This window comes from Caloenas nicobarica, chromosome 21, assembly GCF_036013445.1.
Source record: "Caloenas nicobarica isolate bCalNic1 chromosome 21, bCalNic1.hap1, whole genome shotgun sequence".
In the NCBI taxonomy this organism is placed as follows: domain Eukaryota; kingdom Metazoa; phylum Chordata; class Aves; order Columbiformes; family Columbidae; genus Caloenas; species Caloenas nicobarica.
In genome coordinates, this window is record NC_088265.1 from 4,259,424 (window position 1) to 4,273,587 (window position 14,164).

General features: G+C 51.6%; 1 protein-coding gene and 1 long non-coding RNA gene across 2 annotated transcripts in view; both read left to right on the top strand.

The window, feature by feature from the left end:
- The first annotated feature begins 237 nt into the window (after positions 1 to 237).
- CACNA1S (calcium voltage-gated channel subunit alpha1 S) overlaps positions 238 to 14,164 on the top strand; it is a 40,929-nt gene continuing 27,002 nt past the window's right edge. The window contains exons 1-10 of the mRNA XM_065649731.1: positions 238 to 565; positions 4,164 to 4,269; positions 7,496 to 7,635; positions 8,182 to 8,315; positions 8,646 to 8,798; positions 9,086 to 9,291; positions 9,872 to 9,975; positions 11,755 to 11,903; positions 12,775 to 12,856; positions 13,940 to 14,100. Coding sequence (XP_065505803.1) covers positions 405 to 565; positions 4,164 to 4,269; positions 7,496 to 7,635; positions 8,182 to 8,315; positions 8,646 to 8,798; positions 9,086 to 9,291; positions 9,872 to 9,975; positions 11,755 to 11,903; positions 12,775 to 12,856; positions 13,940 to 14,100 — 1,396 coding nt within the window. The 5' untranslated portion in view covers positions 238 to 404. The remainder of the gene's footprint in view (positions 566 to 4,163; positions 4,270 to 7,495; positions 7,636 to 8,181; positions 8,316 to 8,645; positions 8,799 to 9,085; positions 9,292 to 9,871; positions 9,976 to 11,754; positions 11,904 to 12,774; positions 12,857 to 13,939; positions 14,101 to 14,164) is intronic.
- On the top strand, positions 837 to 3,766 carry LOC135997232 (uncharacterized). The gene is made up of 3 exons (XR_010607379.1): positions 837 to 925; positions 2,769 to 2,916; positions 3,576 to 3,766. It is a non-coding gene; the product is annotated as an uncharacterized LOC135997232 (long non-coding RNA).

Below are 14,164 nucleotides of genomic sequence, written 5' to 3' on the forward strand. Positions count from 1 at the left end.
GGGGAGCTGGGGAAAGAGTTGACCTGGGACAAAGGCGCTTTTCTTTTGGAGACAGTGTGCCCAGCCTGTTCCCACCCCCAGCCAGCTCGGTGGCATGCGAAGCACTCGCCTTCCTCCCGGCGTGCCGGGTAAAGAAGCAACAGCTGCAGGGGCCCTTTTGCTGCCTCAGGAGCTGTGACAGCGCCCGGGAGCCAGGCTGGCATCTAAATTTAAACTCATGCTTTGTGTGTTTGTACGCGCGAGTGCAGGCTCCAGCCCCCACTCCCCCACCGCCTCCCCCGGTGCACGGAGGAGACGGACTGTGCAAGAAGGGAGATCCGGAGGAGCTCCAGCTGGCTGGGACCTGGGGAGGGGGGGCTCGGCCGTGGGGCAGGAGGGGGAGAAAGGGCTAGGGGAGAAACATCATGGAGCCTGCTTCACCCCAGGATGACGTGAAGAAGAGGCAACAGAAGGAGAAGTCCAAGAAGCCGGTGCCACCGGCAGCCCCCCGGCCAGCCAGGGCTCTGTTCTGCTTAACCCTGCAAAACCCGCTGCGGAAGGCATGCATCAGCATCGTGGAGTGGAAGTATCCTTCTGGCTGCGCGGGCTTGGGAGCGCTCTGGTGTGCGCCTGTGAGCGTGGGTGCCGGGGACCCCGTGGGCTGCAGGCAGGATTGCTGTCAGCCCTTTTCAATCCTGGGCTGACTGGCTCATCAGGTCCGTAAAAGGCAACGAGGCACTTGGGGAGCCCCAATAGGATGCGCTGGCTTGTGGGTGACGCTGGGGCTGAGACGTGGGTCAGGCCATGGGGACCTTTGGTGGGGTGGCGCGGGGACAGACAGGGGCAGCCTGGGCGGCAAAGGACTTGTGGGAGCAGACAGGTTTTGTGCTGGCGGGAGCTGTGCTGGGGAGAAACGGGACAGCCCACCAGGAGGAGAGAGGGTTTGGTGCGTGAGGAGGGGGCACAGTGCAGGTGGGGATGGGGCCAGGCTGGGGGAGCGGGAGCTGAGGATGGAGCTGGGAACAACAGGCTGCCCCGGGGGAGAGGTTTTGGGGTGGGTAGCGAGGCCATGGCGAGCTGCTTGGGATGGCTCTTGGTGTGTGTCAGCGCTTGCCTGATCCCACAGCTGCTCCGTGCCCTGGTGGGTGGGCTCGCCAGCATCCCACGAATCCCAATGCCACCATTGTCCCCTCAGCCCCCTTTCCCATCCCTCCCTGGCACTGCTGACACAGGTGAAGGCTTTTGTGGGTGATACTGTTCAGAGGGACAGGATCTCTCTGTGTCTCTGGCTTAATTTAGGGATGAGTTTTGGATGGTTGCTGTTTGGCCATCTTTTCACTGGGGCATTATAGCTTTGAAATACCAAAATGTCATCTTTCTGCCACTCATCCGGGAACTTTTTTAGGCCTTTAGATATTGCTTTGTTTGTCTGTATTTTATGAAAGGGAAGAGAATGGGAGATGAAACATTTCACTTCGGCTTCAGCGAAACATATTTGCTCAAGCAAAAGCAATGGAATTAGGGGATATTTCCAGCAACTTTCCACCCCAGCTTTTCTCATTTCAGTTGCTGAACCTGTCTGCGTGTTCCTGGCCTTGGCAGGATCATCCCAGCCCTGACCTGGCTTTGCTCCTCCGGGAGGCGGCTGGGTCTCCTTAGACTGGCTGTGTGGCTGTACACATAGTGCCATGAGGACACCAAAACCACGTCCGTGCACTGCCAGGGGTGCCGTTGTGTTTGAAGCCCACAGTGCCCGTTTGCCTGCACTCAGGGCATTCTCACATCTCTGGTGGTGCTCTGCCGGCCGTAGATTTTGAGCCCTTGTTCCTTCACTGCAAAGGCACTCTCTGTCCTTCAAGGAGAGAAAGCAGAGCTAAAATTGGGGCTATCTCTGTTTCTGCATCTCTGGCATGAGGACTGGGTTGTTCTACAAGCACATGGAAGGGAACTGTGTCTGTGTCTTCAGTAGCCCTGAGTATGGAAGAAACTTGTACACACACTCTCGTGGCAGGGGAAGAGCTGGAAATAGGACTTACGTCTTCCAACATGCTCAAACACATTCTTCGTCCAGTGCCAAGGAATGCCAGAGAGAGTGTGTGGCACAGTGGGGTCTTTCTGACATGGGTGCCCTGGAAGGGGTGTGTGGAGGGAGAGGTGTGTGTCCCACTGGAAAGGTTGCAGGTGCAGATGGTTCTGACCTGTGCAGGACAAATGATCCAGGGCATCAGGTTTCTCCAGTGCCTCTCTTGCGTCTGGCTGTATTTATACCCAAATGCACCTGACTGCCCTCATTCAGGGATCAGGGTTTGCAAGGCATGACAGGGTCGTTCCAGTTCCTGATGGTTGTTATGGTCCTCAGAGCCAGGCAAGCTGCCAAGGGGAGATTAGCTGTGACCATTTTCTGTGGCGATACCTGGCATCTGGGTTCTGGGTTCGGTACAGCAGTACACATTCCTGTTCTTTGGGTCCATCTCTGCTGTATAGCTTCTGCTGCCAGAGGACAAAGCTGAGCCATAGCAGTGGTTCAGGGTCTTTTCCAGGCAGTTACAGAGCGGGCAGTATCACTGCACTCAGCCTACGGCGGGTGAAGGTCAAGCTGGCTTGAGGCAGAGGAGTTTCTATGCTGAAATTTGCTCACATCTCAAAAGGCATGTATGTTAGCGTAAGAAAACCTGGGTACTCTGCAAATTGCTGGGTACTGCATGCTCGACAATTGGCCCAGCAAGTTGATGGTTGTTGGACATGTCAAGCTTTGTGGTATCACCCTGGTATTCCGGGTCATTTTGCAGCCAAGAGGACTTCAAGGCAGATGGGTGAGGAGTCTGGGGACCCTGGAGGACCACGGAGCTGCAGGGCACTGAGGGCCTAATTCCTGCTGCAGGGCAGATGTTGGGACCCTTGGATGCGGTGTGGCAGGAGACTGCTGGAGGGAAAAAGGTGAGATTGCAGGACAAGGAGATGAGGAGGGTGTTGAGGCTTTGGCTCAGTGGCAAGAGGCAGCGAGACTGTGCCCAGTGACATTACATGCCTCTTTTTTGGTTCAATCTGTCCCACTGCATTTCTACCTAATAGCAGTGCCAGATGCACCCTGGGAGTGCAGTAGACATCTGGTCAGAAGAAGACAGCTGTCATCTTTTGCTGCCCCTATGCTGGTCACGTTCAAAGTTTCCAGGCCAGTAATGTTTCTTGACAAGTACATCTCAGTTGTCCCTGATCCACTTGCCTTGCCTGTACCCCTGAAAGCCACTGAAACTGAAAGCAGATGGAGGAAAGGAAAATGTTGATTCAGCTGCCCACTGGGCCAGACCCACCTACATTTACTAAAAGCACTTGGTGGAATACAAATTATAGCGATTAGTGACTTGGCAAAAGTATGTTATAATATCACAAAACTTATCAATACATTCACAGCAAAAGCCCTTCTAGAAATGGTGGATTGACAGCAATTAGTAGCTATAATGCAAAACTTAACAAGGCTTTAGCAGCAGAACTTAGAATGATATTACGTTTATATGTTCAAGAAAAAGGAAAAGAGAGTGAGAGAGAAGGAAAACTAAGATATCAGGAAGAGAGAGTAAGGTATCACCATTCCACAGGTGTTCGGTTCTGCGATGTCCTATGGAGGGGGTGGATGCGTTGAAGGCTTCGGTCACACTGCACAGCATATACACGTCATGCTTCATGCCATGCGTGGGGTCATTTTATATCCCAGTTCATTTACATGCAGGCAGTTCTTCTCCTCCCTTTGTTTGCTCTTAGTGCTAATTAGGAAGATTCTTCTGGAAATGGGTCTGGGGGTCTTCGAACTAGGGGAAAGTTCACAACACTGACCAGAAGTGAGTTGTTTTGCCCATTGGGTGTAGCTGTTGGTTCATGGTTTCTTCTGATAATTGGTTGTCCAACAGATGGTTCATCTCTATCATCTCAAGGCCATGAGGCCTTCACAGCAACACTTAATTGTCTTTTTCTTACAAGGTGTCTGACCTCCACAGCCATCTATGTTTTCCACCCAAAGTATCAATCACAAAACCTTGGGAAAGAAAGACAAGGTGTCTGCCTCCATGGCCATAAAAACTAGATGTTTAAGGCATAGAATAACTGGGGAGGGCTTCAAGGTTATCACACAGGGGCAGGGCTGTACCTGGTTCTCTATCCTGTCTCCGCTCCTTAACACCTCCTCTCAGACCCTTCGAGATCATCATCCTCCTGACCATCTTTGCCAACTGTGTTGCACTGGCCATCTACCTCCCGATGCCTGAGGATGACACCAACGTCGCCAACTCCAGCCTGGTAAGGCACAGCCCTTCTTGCTGTCCTGCTGTCCGGCCGCTCGGCTCCCAGGGCTCTGCGGAGCTGGTCGCTCAGTGCGGTGTGGGTGCAAGACGGCAATACCTGTCGTGGGGACATCTCCTGCTGCCCTGCGGTGCAGTCGAGCATCGTCAGTCCAGCAAGAGATGCTGCAAAGTCAGAAGGAGGAAGAGGTGGTGGAGGAACCGCTGCAGAATGGGTGCTCAGAGGGGCTGAAACCACCCCTAGGTTGAGATCGAAGACAGCAGATTGGTGTGTGAAGTGCACAGGAAGGAAGAATCGATGCAAAAAAAATAATAAATTCCCTCAATTTTTATCATGGCACTTCCAAAGGGAAACATCCTGTTCCAGAAAGGCTCAAATGCTGTGTTTCAGTATTTTGGGGGGTACAATTTTCTGACCTTTCATTTCGAAACTGTATTAATTTTTGTAGTTTTTATTTAAGAAGGGAAAAAAAATATCTGTTATGCAGAGAGTTTGCTCCTTTCTAATCAGTTATTCCGGGTTTTTTTCCCAGTCACTCCATTTTGCCTGGAATAAGATGTTTTGATGTGATCCAAGTCAATAGTTTGTGCTATTTTTAGTTTGCTGCCCCTTTCCCCTTTTCAGATCCCCATTGTGGTTCAATCCACATTGGTTTCCATTGAGAATCTGAGTTTGGTGACTGAATCAAAGCATCTAAATATGCCCTTTTTAAATGGCATGTTCTCTTCTGCTAATTTCAAGACTTTTCAGTGTTGGAATGGGGTGTGTTCTGTGCAAGTATCGCTGGCAACTTGTGACTTAAAAAAGCACGTCTGGTTTTCGCCTGTTACTTAGAGACTCTGCAGGGAAAAATATTTCAGCAATCAAAGAATCTGAGATACAAAATACAAAGTAAGGTTTTACTTGTGCAATTTCTAGTTCCTTGGACTGCTTTTGTCTCCCTCTCAACAGGCTTTTAGTGGCAGTGAAGATAGCATTTACTTCTAATTTCCCTGGAAAAAGAAGAAAAGGGATCACTATTGGCAATGTGTTATTACATCTTTTAAAAATAAATCCAAGATAGGTCCACAGAGGAGGAGGGGCATTAAAAATACCCCCAGGGAGTTAATTCTTGGGGTGTTCATTAAGCCTTTTGGTGTGCTGTCTGATCAGGTTCTCTAACACCTGCAAGCTCAGGGCAGAGTTGAGCTCAAGACGCTGCTGTTGGTTTCTTCCCTGGCCAAGGGGGCGTAACAGGATTGGAAATATGCAGTTGTCTTAGCCAAGAGATTGAGGAGACAAAGAAAAACTGGGGCAGGCTGAGCATGGAAAGCTGGAGGAGGGGACAGCAGGGATGGGGGCTTCCCCCGGGGAGGGGGTTTGGGATTTGGCTGAGACCGGGACACGTGCAAGGACCAATAGCCTTTCCCTTTACTGGGAGACAGACAGGTATGTACCAAGTTATGTCATGTATAAATGAAATTTCATCTATTTGTATTTATTGTGTATTAGCTTACTTGTGCTAGGTCCTATTGGGGGATTTTTCAGCCTGTTGCCATGCCGACAGCCCTCTGTATCAGGAGACTGGCAGCCCCACGTTTCTGTTCTTTCATCCCTGCTCTGCATGTCCCTTTGTCATCATGTTGTGGTGGCTTTGTAGGAGCAGTCCTAGTGAAGAGCTAAGCCAGACCCCCATCACCTTGGGTATCGGGCCATGCTCTGCACGAGGCCTGCAAGATAGCACAACAAAGGCTCGGTGGAGGCATCTCTTCCTGCAGCAGAGAGATGCTGCAGTGCATTTAATCTCTCCCTGTCACCTTTTTAATTACCTCTCTTCATTGCCCAGTTCCCTCCGGAGAGGACTGAATTTATCTAAAGACCCTGAAATGTTGAAGAGGCAAAATGTGTGAAGGGGTCAGAGGGTGAGGACACAGCCCCATGTTATTTGTGGAGGCAGGATGGAGGCTCAGCCTCATCAGAGCTCACCGCTAACGGGTGTGCAGGAGCCTGTCAACCCGAGATGCCTTCAGAGAATCATAGAATGACCTGAGTTGGAAGGGGCCTTGTGGGTGTGTGAATCATTCTGTGATTCTATAATCATCGAGTCCAGCTCCTGTCCCTGCACAGGACACCCCACAGGTCACACCGTGTGTCTGAGGACGTTGTCCAGTCTCTTCTTGAACACTGTCAGGTTGGGGCCGGGACACCTCCCTGGGGAGCCTGTTCCAGTGTCCAGCACCTCTGGGTGAAGAACCTTTTCCTCATGTCCAGCTGACCCTCCCCTGGCACATGTTCCTGCCATTCCCTGGGGTCTGTCACTGTCACAGAGAGAAGAGCCCAGCCCAGGTGTCTGCTCTTACTGTTGCTGCCTTAGATACAGCAAGTAACTGGCACTTGTATGGATGACAGTCGTACAGGGATGCTTGGCATGGCCACTGGCTTTGGGCATAGTAATTGAGCAAGCAGTGCTTCTGTCTGGGCCCTGCCCCTGGTTTCTTAAATGGACAGCATTTTCCATTTATCAAGCCAGAGGGACCCTGGGAAGAAGGTGTGCTTGCAGCACTGCCGCTTTCCCCATTGGAGACCCGCTCTCAGTTTAGTCTCAGAGAGACGTATCTGCCTTTCCGGGTGCAATTCCCTGCAGAGCCCAAACAGAGATGCTCCTTGCCCTTCATGGGGTGCAAACGGAGGAGAGGGGCCTTGGAAAACCAGAAATATAAATACCCCCATCCATCTGGCTGCTTCGAAGGGATTTTAATCCCAGTCTGGAAAGGGCCATCACAGCAAGGGCAGTGATCGCAGTGACAGGCAGAGCCAGGTGGGCACAGGCAGCTCCTGGCTGCCCTCCAGGGCAAGATGAGCTATTCCTGGCCCTGCGGCTGCAAGGCTGTGCTGAGCCCCTGCCATGGGGTGCCAAGTCCCACCTGGGAGTGGGCACAACACCTCTGCCCAGCAGAGCCCCTGGCCAGTTTCTAGCAGCTCACTGTCAGGCTGACATCTGGCATTAGGCAGGAGGTCTCGAGCCCAAGGTCTCACTTCCCTGGGAGCCCAGGGCGCAAGGGAAGCCACAACACAGCTGGGTAGCCACAGTACTGCCCGCTGTGCGTGGGAGGCCACAGATGGGTTGGCAGCGGGGGCTGATCCAGAGACACTCGTGGGGCTGCCGTGCATGGTGGTGATGCCAAGGGAGGTGACAGTCTGCTCTAATGGAGCATCGTCTCCTGCTTGCCTTTGCAATCCCCAGGAGAAGATGGAATACGCCTTCCTGATCTTTTTTGCCATTGAGGTGATGCTCAAGATAATTGCCTACGGGTTTCTTTTCCATACGGATGCCTATCTCCGAAACGGCTGGAATGTGCTCGACTTCTCCATCGTGTCCTTAGGGTAATACGAGGGGAAGCTACTGGTGCTGGGCCTGGTCCGTAGCCCATCAGCTACATGAATTTTTGCTAGTGACTACAGTGGGTTTGGGGGCAACTCCTAGGCTCAGTTCATGGCCTTCTCCCATGGGCCCCTTTTTCATGCTCTGACATCCCCTGGGATCCTCTCTAACTCCCGTTTCTTCCTGCTTGACTCCTTAACACCTCCCAGGTCTCCATGCCCTGGGGAATGGGATGGGATCCCACACAGGGAGAGGGTGCACTGGGCAGCAAGGGGCAGGAGGGTCCCTGGCTGCTCAGCAGTGAGGGCGGCACCCAGCAGAGGGGTGTCCAGCCCTGAGTGCATCCAGGACTTGGACTTAGCCGAGAGCTGTTCCCTGGGTCAGGATGAGCACAGCTAGCAGAGTCCTGACCCTTGCTTTCCTGCCTGCAGAGCTCTGAATCCTTAGCACAGATTTCTTGTTCTCCATCCTCATGCCGTTCTCTTTCTCCTTGTCCTTCCTTCTGCTTCTCCCCCTTCCTTCCCTGCTCTGTGCCCCGGCTCTTTCAGGCTTATCACCATGACCCTGGAGCAAGTCAATGCGAAGCAGGGAGGTTCTTCAGGGGGAAAAGGTGGCTTCGACGTGAAGGCCCTGCGAGCGTTTCGTGTGCTGAGACCCCTACGCCTGGTGTCCGGAGTGCCGAGTGGGTGCTGGGTGCCCCACCAGTGTGCAGGGCTGGCGGGTGGATTGAACCCCTGGGCCCAGCCAGGGTGGGGGGCCATGGGGCAGGTTTCTTATTGCTGCTGGCTCTGCTGGGGTCTTCTGCATGCTCACAGGGTGGGTAGAGAAAGGATTTCTTGCTTCAGAGATTTCACTCCCCTCTCTAAGAGGGGGCACAGGTGGGCTAGGAGTGAAATGGCCCTCGGAATGGGGCATTTCAGAGTTTGCTTGTCAGCGGGGGTGTCAGGAAGGCAAGGTGAACCCAAAGCTGCTTAGGAAGTGGTTAACATCCTCTCCCTTCTCCTTGGTGCAGGCCTTCAAGTCGTCCTGAACTCCATCATCAAGGCCATGGTGCCCCTGCTCCACATTGCTCTGCTGGTCCTCTTCATGATCATAATCTATGCCATTGTTGGGCAAGAGCTGTTCAAGGGCAGGATGCACAAGACCTGCTACTACCTCGGGACAGGTGGGGCTGTGGCAGGGGGGCAATATGGCAGAGATGTCTCTGCGTGACTCCTGTGGGGACCACAGATGTTCTGTGGGTAGCAGAAAGCCTGGTCTTGCCAGCATCAGGCCTGGGAATGTGGCAGGACCGAAGGATGTTTGGTACAGCACACAGCTTGGTGATGGTATGTGGTGTGAGGAGGTGGTGAAAGGAGCCCTTTTTGGAAAGCTTCTGCAGGAGGCTGGGAGGTGCTGGGACCTACTCTACTTGGCCTGACCTGCTGCTCACACCATGGCTTTCCCCCTCAGATGTGATTGCCACGGTGCCACCAGAGAAGCCAGCCCCATGCACCAGTTCTGGCCACGGACGACACTGTACCATTAATGGCACTGAGTGCCGAAGCGGCTGGCCGGGGCCCAACAACGGCATCACTCACTTCGACAACTTCGGCTTTGCCATGCTGACTGTCTATCAGTGCATCACCATGGAGGGCTGGACCGAAGTCCTCTACTGGGTAGGTTCCAGCAGCTTGGGCTTGGTGCCCAGCACAGCAGAGGTGACTGCCGGTGCCACCTGAGAGCGGGGAATTCCCTCCAGGACACAGAACCCCATCGCAGGGCCAGGTCTCTCCATCAGTGAAAGACATCCTTCCGCCACCAACCTTCATACCGTGATGCACAGCCCATAGTGCACCAGGCGTGTCTTCTGCATCTCTGCAGGCACTGCCGAAGCTGTCCTTGTTCTCCAGATAGACAGGAGGGTGCTGCAGCTCCTGCCTTTGTGAAGCTTTGGCCAGGCACAGCAATGGCTGGTGCGTGCTTCTCCAGCAATACCCCATGTTTTGCAGTTTTGGGGATGCTGTCTTGCTGAGGCTTAGGCTGATGTTTGAATCTGCTCCCAAAATGCTTGCGTCTGGCTTTACCTCTGCTAAAACCAGATGCAGAGCCTGAGGTCAGCGTCAGGTTTATCTGATACCATCCCAAGCACTCATGTTAGAGGGGGCAAAGCTCCCAGGGGCTGTTGAGGGGGCCCTAAGAGGAGACAGACAGCAGACAGTGTCTTCAAGATGTTTCATATGCCTTTCTCCTCACCAGGTAAATGATGCCATGGGGAATGAATGGCCCTGGATCTACTTCGTCAGCCTTATCTTGCTTGGCTCCTTCTTCGTTCTTAACCTGGTGCTGGGGGTGCTGAGCGGGTAAGTGCCACCCTGTCCTTTCTCTTTGCCAGCAGATCAGTGACCGTGATCAGAGTGTGGATGTTGGCTGGTTTCAACTATACAACAAGAAAGCCTGGATAAGTTTCTGTTCCTTTTCCTCTCCTAGTCCTCTCCTCCTTTTTTGCATGCTTAGAAACCCTGTCAGTAGACACAGCCATGGAGCACATTATTAGGTGTTTATTGTGTAGTCTGCCAGTACTCACAGCAAAAGAAGCTGAGCAGGGAGCTCAAAGCAACAGTCCTTACCCCGCGGCTGTGGGTTGAAATGCTCATTCTTGTTGGAGCCCGCAGCGCTGCTGTCCTGTTGTGAGCATACACGACTTCCTTATGGCCAAGCTAAGGAAAACAACTTTGAAATGAATGCAAGGGATCCATAGTCTAATTAATGTTTCAACAGTCTCATCCAAACACAACGACAAGCTGTCATCAGTCTGGTTACAATGATGATAACACTTCTATGCCAAATGACTCAATTAGTGCTGATTCCCATAGTGGTACAGTTAAAGCTTGTATGCACAGAATACCTCTGGTGCAATGCTCAACCTACTATATATTGCTGTGGTGAGGTGTCAGCATCCCAGTTTTGTTACTGGGAAGAGTGTCTTGTTCTGGGGAGTGAGGGGAGCTTTTCACCACAGTTCTATGTAGGCTCAGGGTCTTTTTCAATCCCTTGTGTGCAAATGGATCACACTTATAATCTCTTTTAGTTCACAAGGTTAGTTATACCCTAATGACCTTAATTTGTTAGTCCTCTTTTATGGCAAGAACCATACAACTGCACAAGATTAAAACAAATTGGGTGTTAATATAACTAAAACAAGCTCAAAAGCACAAGGCAGACCACAGGTACCTGCCCTTGCATGAAGCTGGCTGTAACAGCTGGATGAGCTGAACAATAGTCATCTGATCCTAGAGTAAATCGCAGGCACAGCAAAAATTTCTGGAATATTTTTGCAAATATAGATGAAATATGCTTGAGATCAGGAAAATCCAGACAAGGCCTGACAAGTGCTGAGGCTTAATATGTCTAATTATTGTTATAATAGCTGTTACAATATAATATAATATAATACAATATAATATAATATAATATAATATAATATAATATAATATAATATAATATAATATAATATAATATAATATATTATTATAATATAATAATTGTTATAATCTGAGACCTGTTGCCAACACATGGCAACACCAGACTGGCTGGGCAGATCTACAGTCCTGCCAGGAAACAATCAAGAAAAGAAAATTAAAATGAATGAGGAGAGTGGGACTCGCTGTGTTGGCAGACCTGTCTTTTCCATGCTAACATGAAAAGAATGTCCTGGTTACTTCCTAAGTGATGAGCTCACCTTCCCCACATGGAGACCTTGGTGCAGCTTTCTGCCCACAGATGGGTGGGACCCCACTTGCTCTCATCCTCAGCAGGACTGGAGAGCTCCCACAGCCTCCAGCATCTCGCATTAGTTGGCCTGTCCAACCGCAGCATCCTGCGGCACGGAGCTCCCAAAGAGCAGCTGGTGGTGGGAAGGAAACCCTGCCTGCCATCAGGCATCAGATGATGATCCCCCGTGTTCTTGCATCATAGAAGAGGGCCAAGAAAGAGGAAAGTCGCTAAGAGCAATCTAGTGGCAGTGCTGGGTATTTCAAGTTTTTATCTTTCTCCAAGGACTGGCCTGGCACAGGGCTGTGGTACTTGACCTCCACGCTGTCCCCATCCCTAGTCTCACTCTACTGCTTGCCTTGTCCCAGTGAGTTCACCAAAGAGCGTGAGAAGGCCAAGTCACGGGGCACATTTCAGAAACTGCGGGAGAAGCAGCAGCTGGAGGAGGATCTGAAGGGCTACATGGACTGGATCACCCATGCTGAGGTCATGGACAGCGACCGCGCCAGAGGAGAAGGTACCAGCTCTTCTTAGTCAAAAACCCTTAGCATGAGGGTTGGGCTTCTAACACGGACCATCCTAGAGAGGCAGGGTAGAGACCCGTGGAGAAGTCACAGAGATTCATTTTGCTTGAAAACCTATGAAACACAATGCTTTGACTTCTGCAGAAGTTTCCGTCCTCTTTTATTTTTTTCTTTCCTGAATCATTTCTTGAATCTGACCCAAACTAGCAATAACTTGGCCCTCATGCTAAATCTCTACTTCAACCACTCTATTTGATGTTTGTAGACTACTAGCAAGGCCTAGGTCTCCTTTGGCAAAATGCACTTGAAAGGGCCATGAGAAGCCATGAGGAGGGTGTGCACTCTTGTGTGCAGGGGCAGAGTGCTGGGTTACTAGCTTGCACACTAACACATGCATGGATTTCTTACCATTGCTTGGCAATTTTAAGGGATTACAAGTGGCTCAGGGAAAGAGGTGAATATACAGGCATCTAGCCAAAGGCTCAGCAAGGTCTGGGAAGCTCTGCCACTGAGCTGCTCTATCTGCTATGCCACTCTGCCTGGTGAAATAACTTTTGATGCCTCAAGCTGAGCGATACACATGTACAAAGAGCCTTGGGAAACAGTGGAAAGGACACACACACTGCCGCCCCGAGTTGCTGCTACTCTTGCTGCAGGGCAGGTGTTCCTGGTGCCTCCTACTGGGTTTGCACCTGAACCACAAAACCCTCTGCCCAAACCCTCACTGCTGTCTCCCTGGGATAGTATTTCTGGATTTCACTTCTGATGGAGAAGCTGTTCCTGATGTGCTCCTGGGAGAAGTTCCCTCCCTCATGTTCTTCCCAAGGGCTCCAAGGAAAGCCTGGCATGTTGTTCCCTCCATAGGTATGATGCCGTCGGATGAAGGAGGGTCAGAGACAGAGAGCTTGTATGAAATTGAGGGCATGAACAAGTGGATTCTCTACTTGTAAGTATGCACTGAGCAAACGACCTGCAACTCTGCATGTGCGCTTGCATAGCCTCTCACTTGCTATCCTGGCTGTGCCAGGATTTCTTGTCAGCCACTGATTTGTGAGAGAGAGTCGGGCTGTGTTCTCAGGAGGAGATGCAAACATTGTGCACAGCAAACAGGGAATTTTGCTTTGGTACTGGCAAAAAGCCACTTCAAGGTGAACAACTTCTTCACTACGGGACCAGACTCTGAGCCCATGGCCTGTGCAGCATGTCTTGTGACTTAGGAACTGGGCGGCCAACCAGAGGTGACTGTAGGCTAAAAGGGAGCCAGGAGGTGCTTGTGTGGATGAACCTTAACACCCAAGTGAATGCACCAAGTGCCAGGGCAGGGTTATGTTCCTCAGCCCTTCCTAGGGAAGGCTGCTAGAGGAAGGAGCAGGGGTGGCTTTTTTCTGTGGCCAGCAGTGTGCCCGGGTAGCCAAAAAGGCCAACAGCATCCTGGCTTGTATCAGGATTAGTGTTGCCAGCAGGACTAAGGAAGTGATTGTGCTACTGTACTCGGTGCTGGTGAGGCCAAACCTTGAACACTGTGTTCAGTTTTGGGCCCCTCATCATAAGAAGGACATTGAGGTGTTGGAGAGGGTGCAGAGGAGGCGACGAAGCTGGTGAGGGGCTGGAGCACAAGTGTGATGGGAGCGGCTGAGGGAGCTGGGGGTTCAGCTGGAGAACAGGAGCTGAGGGGAGACCTTCTGATCTCTGACCTGCCTGAAAGGAGCTTGGAGCCAGGGGGGGTCGGGCTCTGCTCCCCAGGAACAAGCGCCAGGACCAGAGGAAACGGCCTCAAGTTGCGCCAGGGGAGGTTGAGGTTGGATCTTGAGAACAATTTCTTCCCAGAAAGGGCTGTGGGGCATTGGAACAGGCTGCCCAGGGCAGTGGTGGAGTCACCATCCCTGGAGGGGTTTAAAAGGCGTTTAGATGAGGTTCTCAGGTTCATGGGTTAGTGCTAGAGTTAGGTTATGGTTGGACTCGATCCTGAGGGTCTCTTCCAACCAAAATTATTCTATGATTCTATTCTATGATTCTATGATCTCTCCAGCCGTCAGTGGAGGCGTTGGAATCGAATGTTTCGTAGGAAGTGCAGGGATGTGGTGAAGTCCAAGTTCTTCTACTGGCTTGTCATCCTGCTGGTGGCACTGAACACCCTCTCCATTGCCTCTGAGCACCACTTCCAGCCAGAATGGCTGACACACGTGCAAGGTGAGCAAAGAGCCTGAGGGAGAGGGGGAGCCCAGGTCACCCTGCTGCCCCACAGACATGTGAA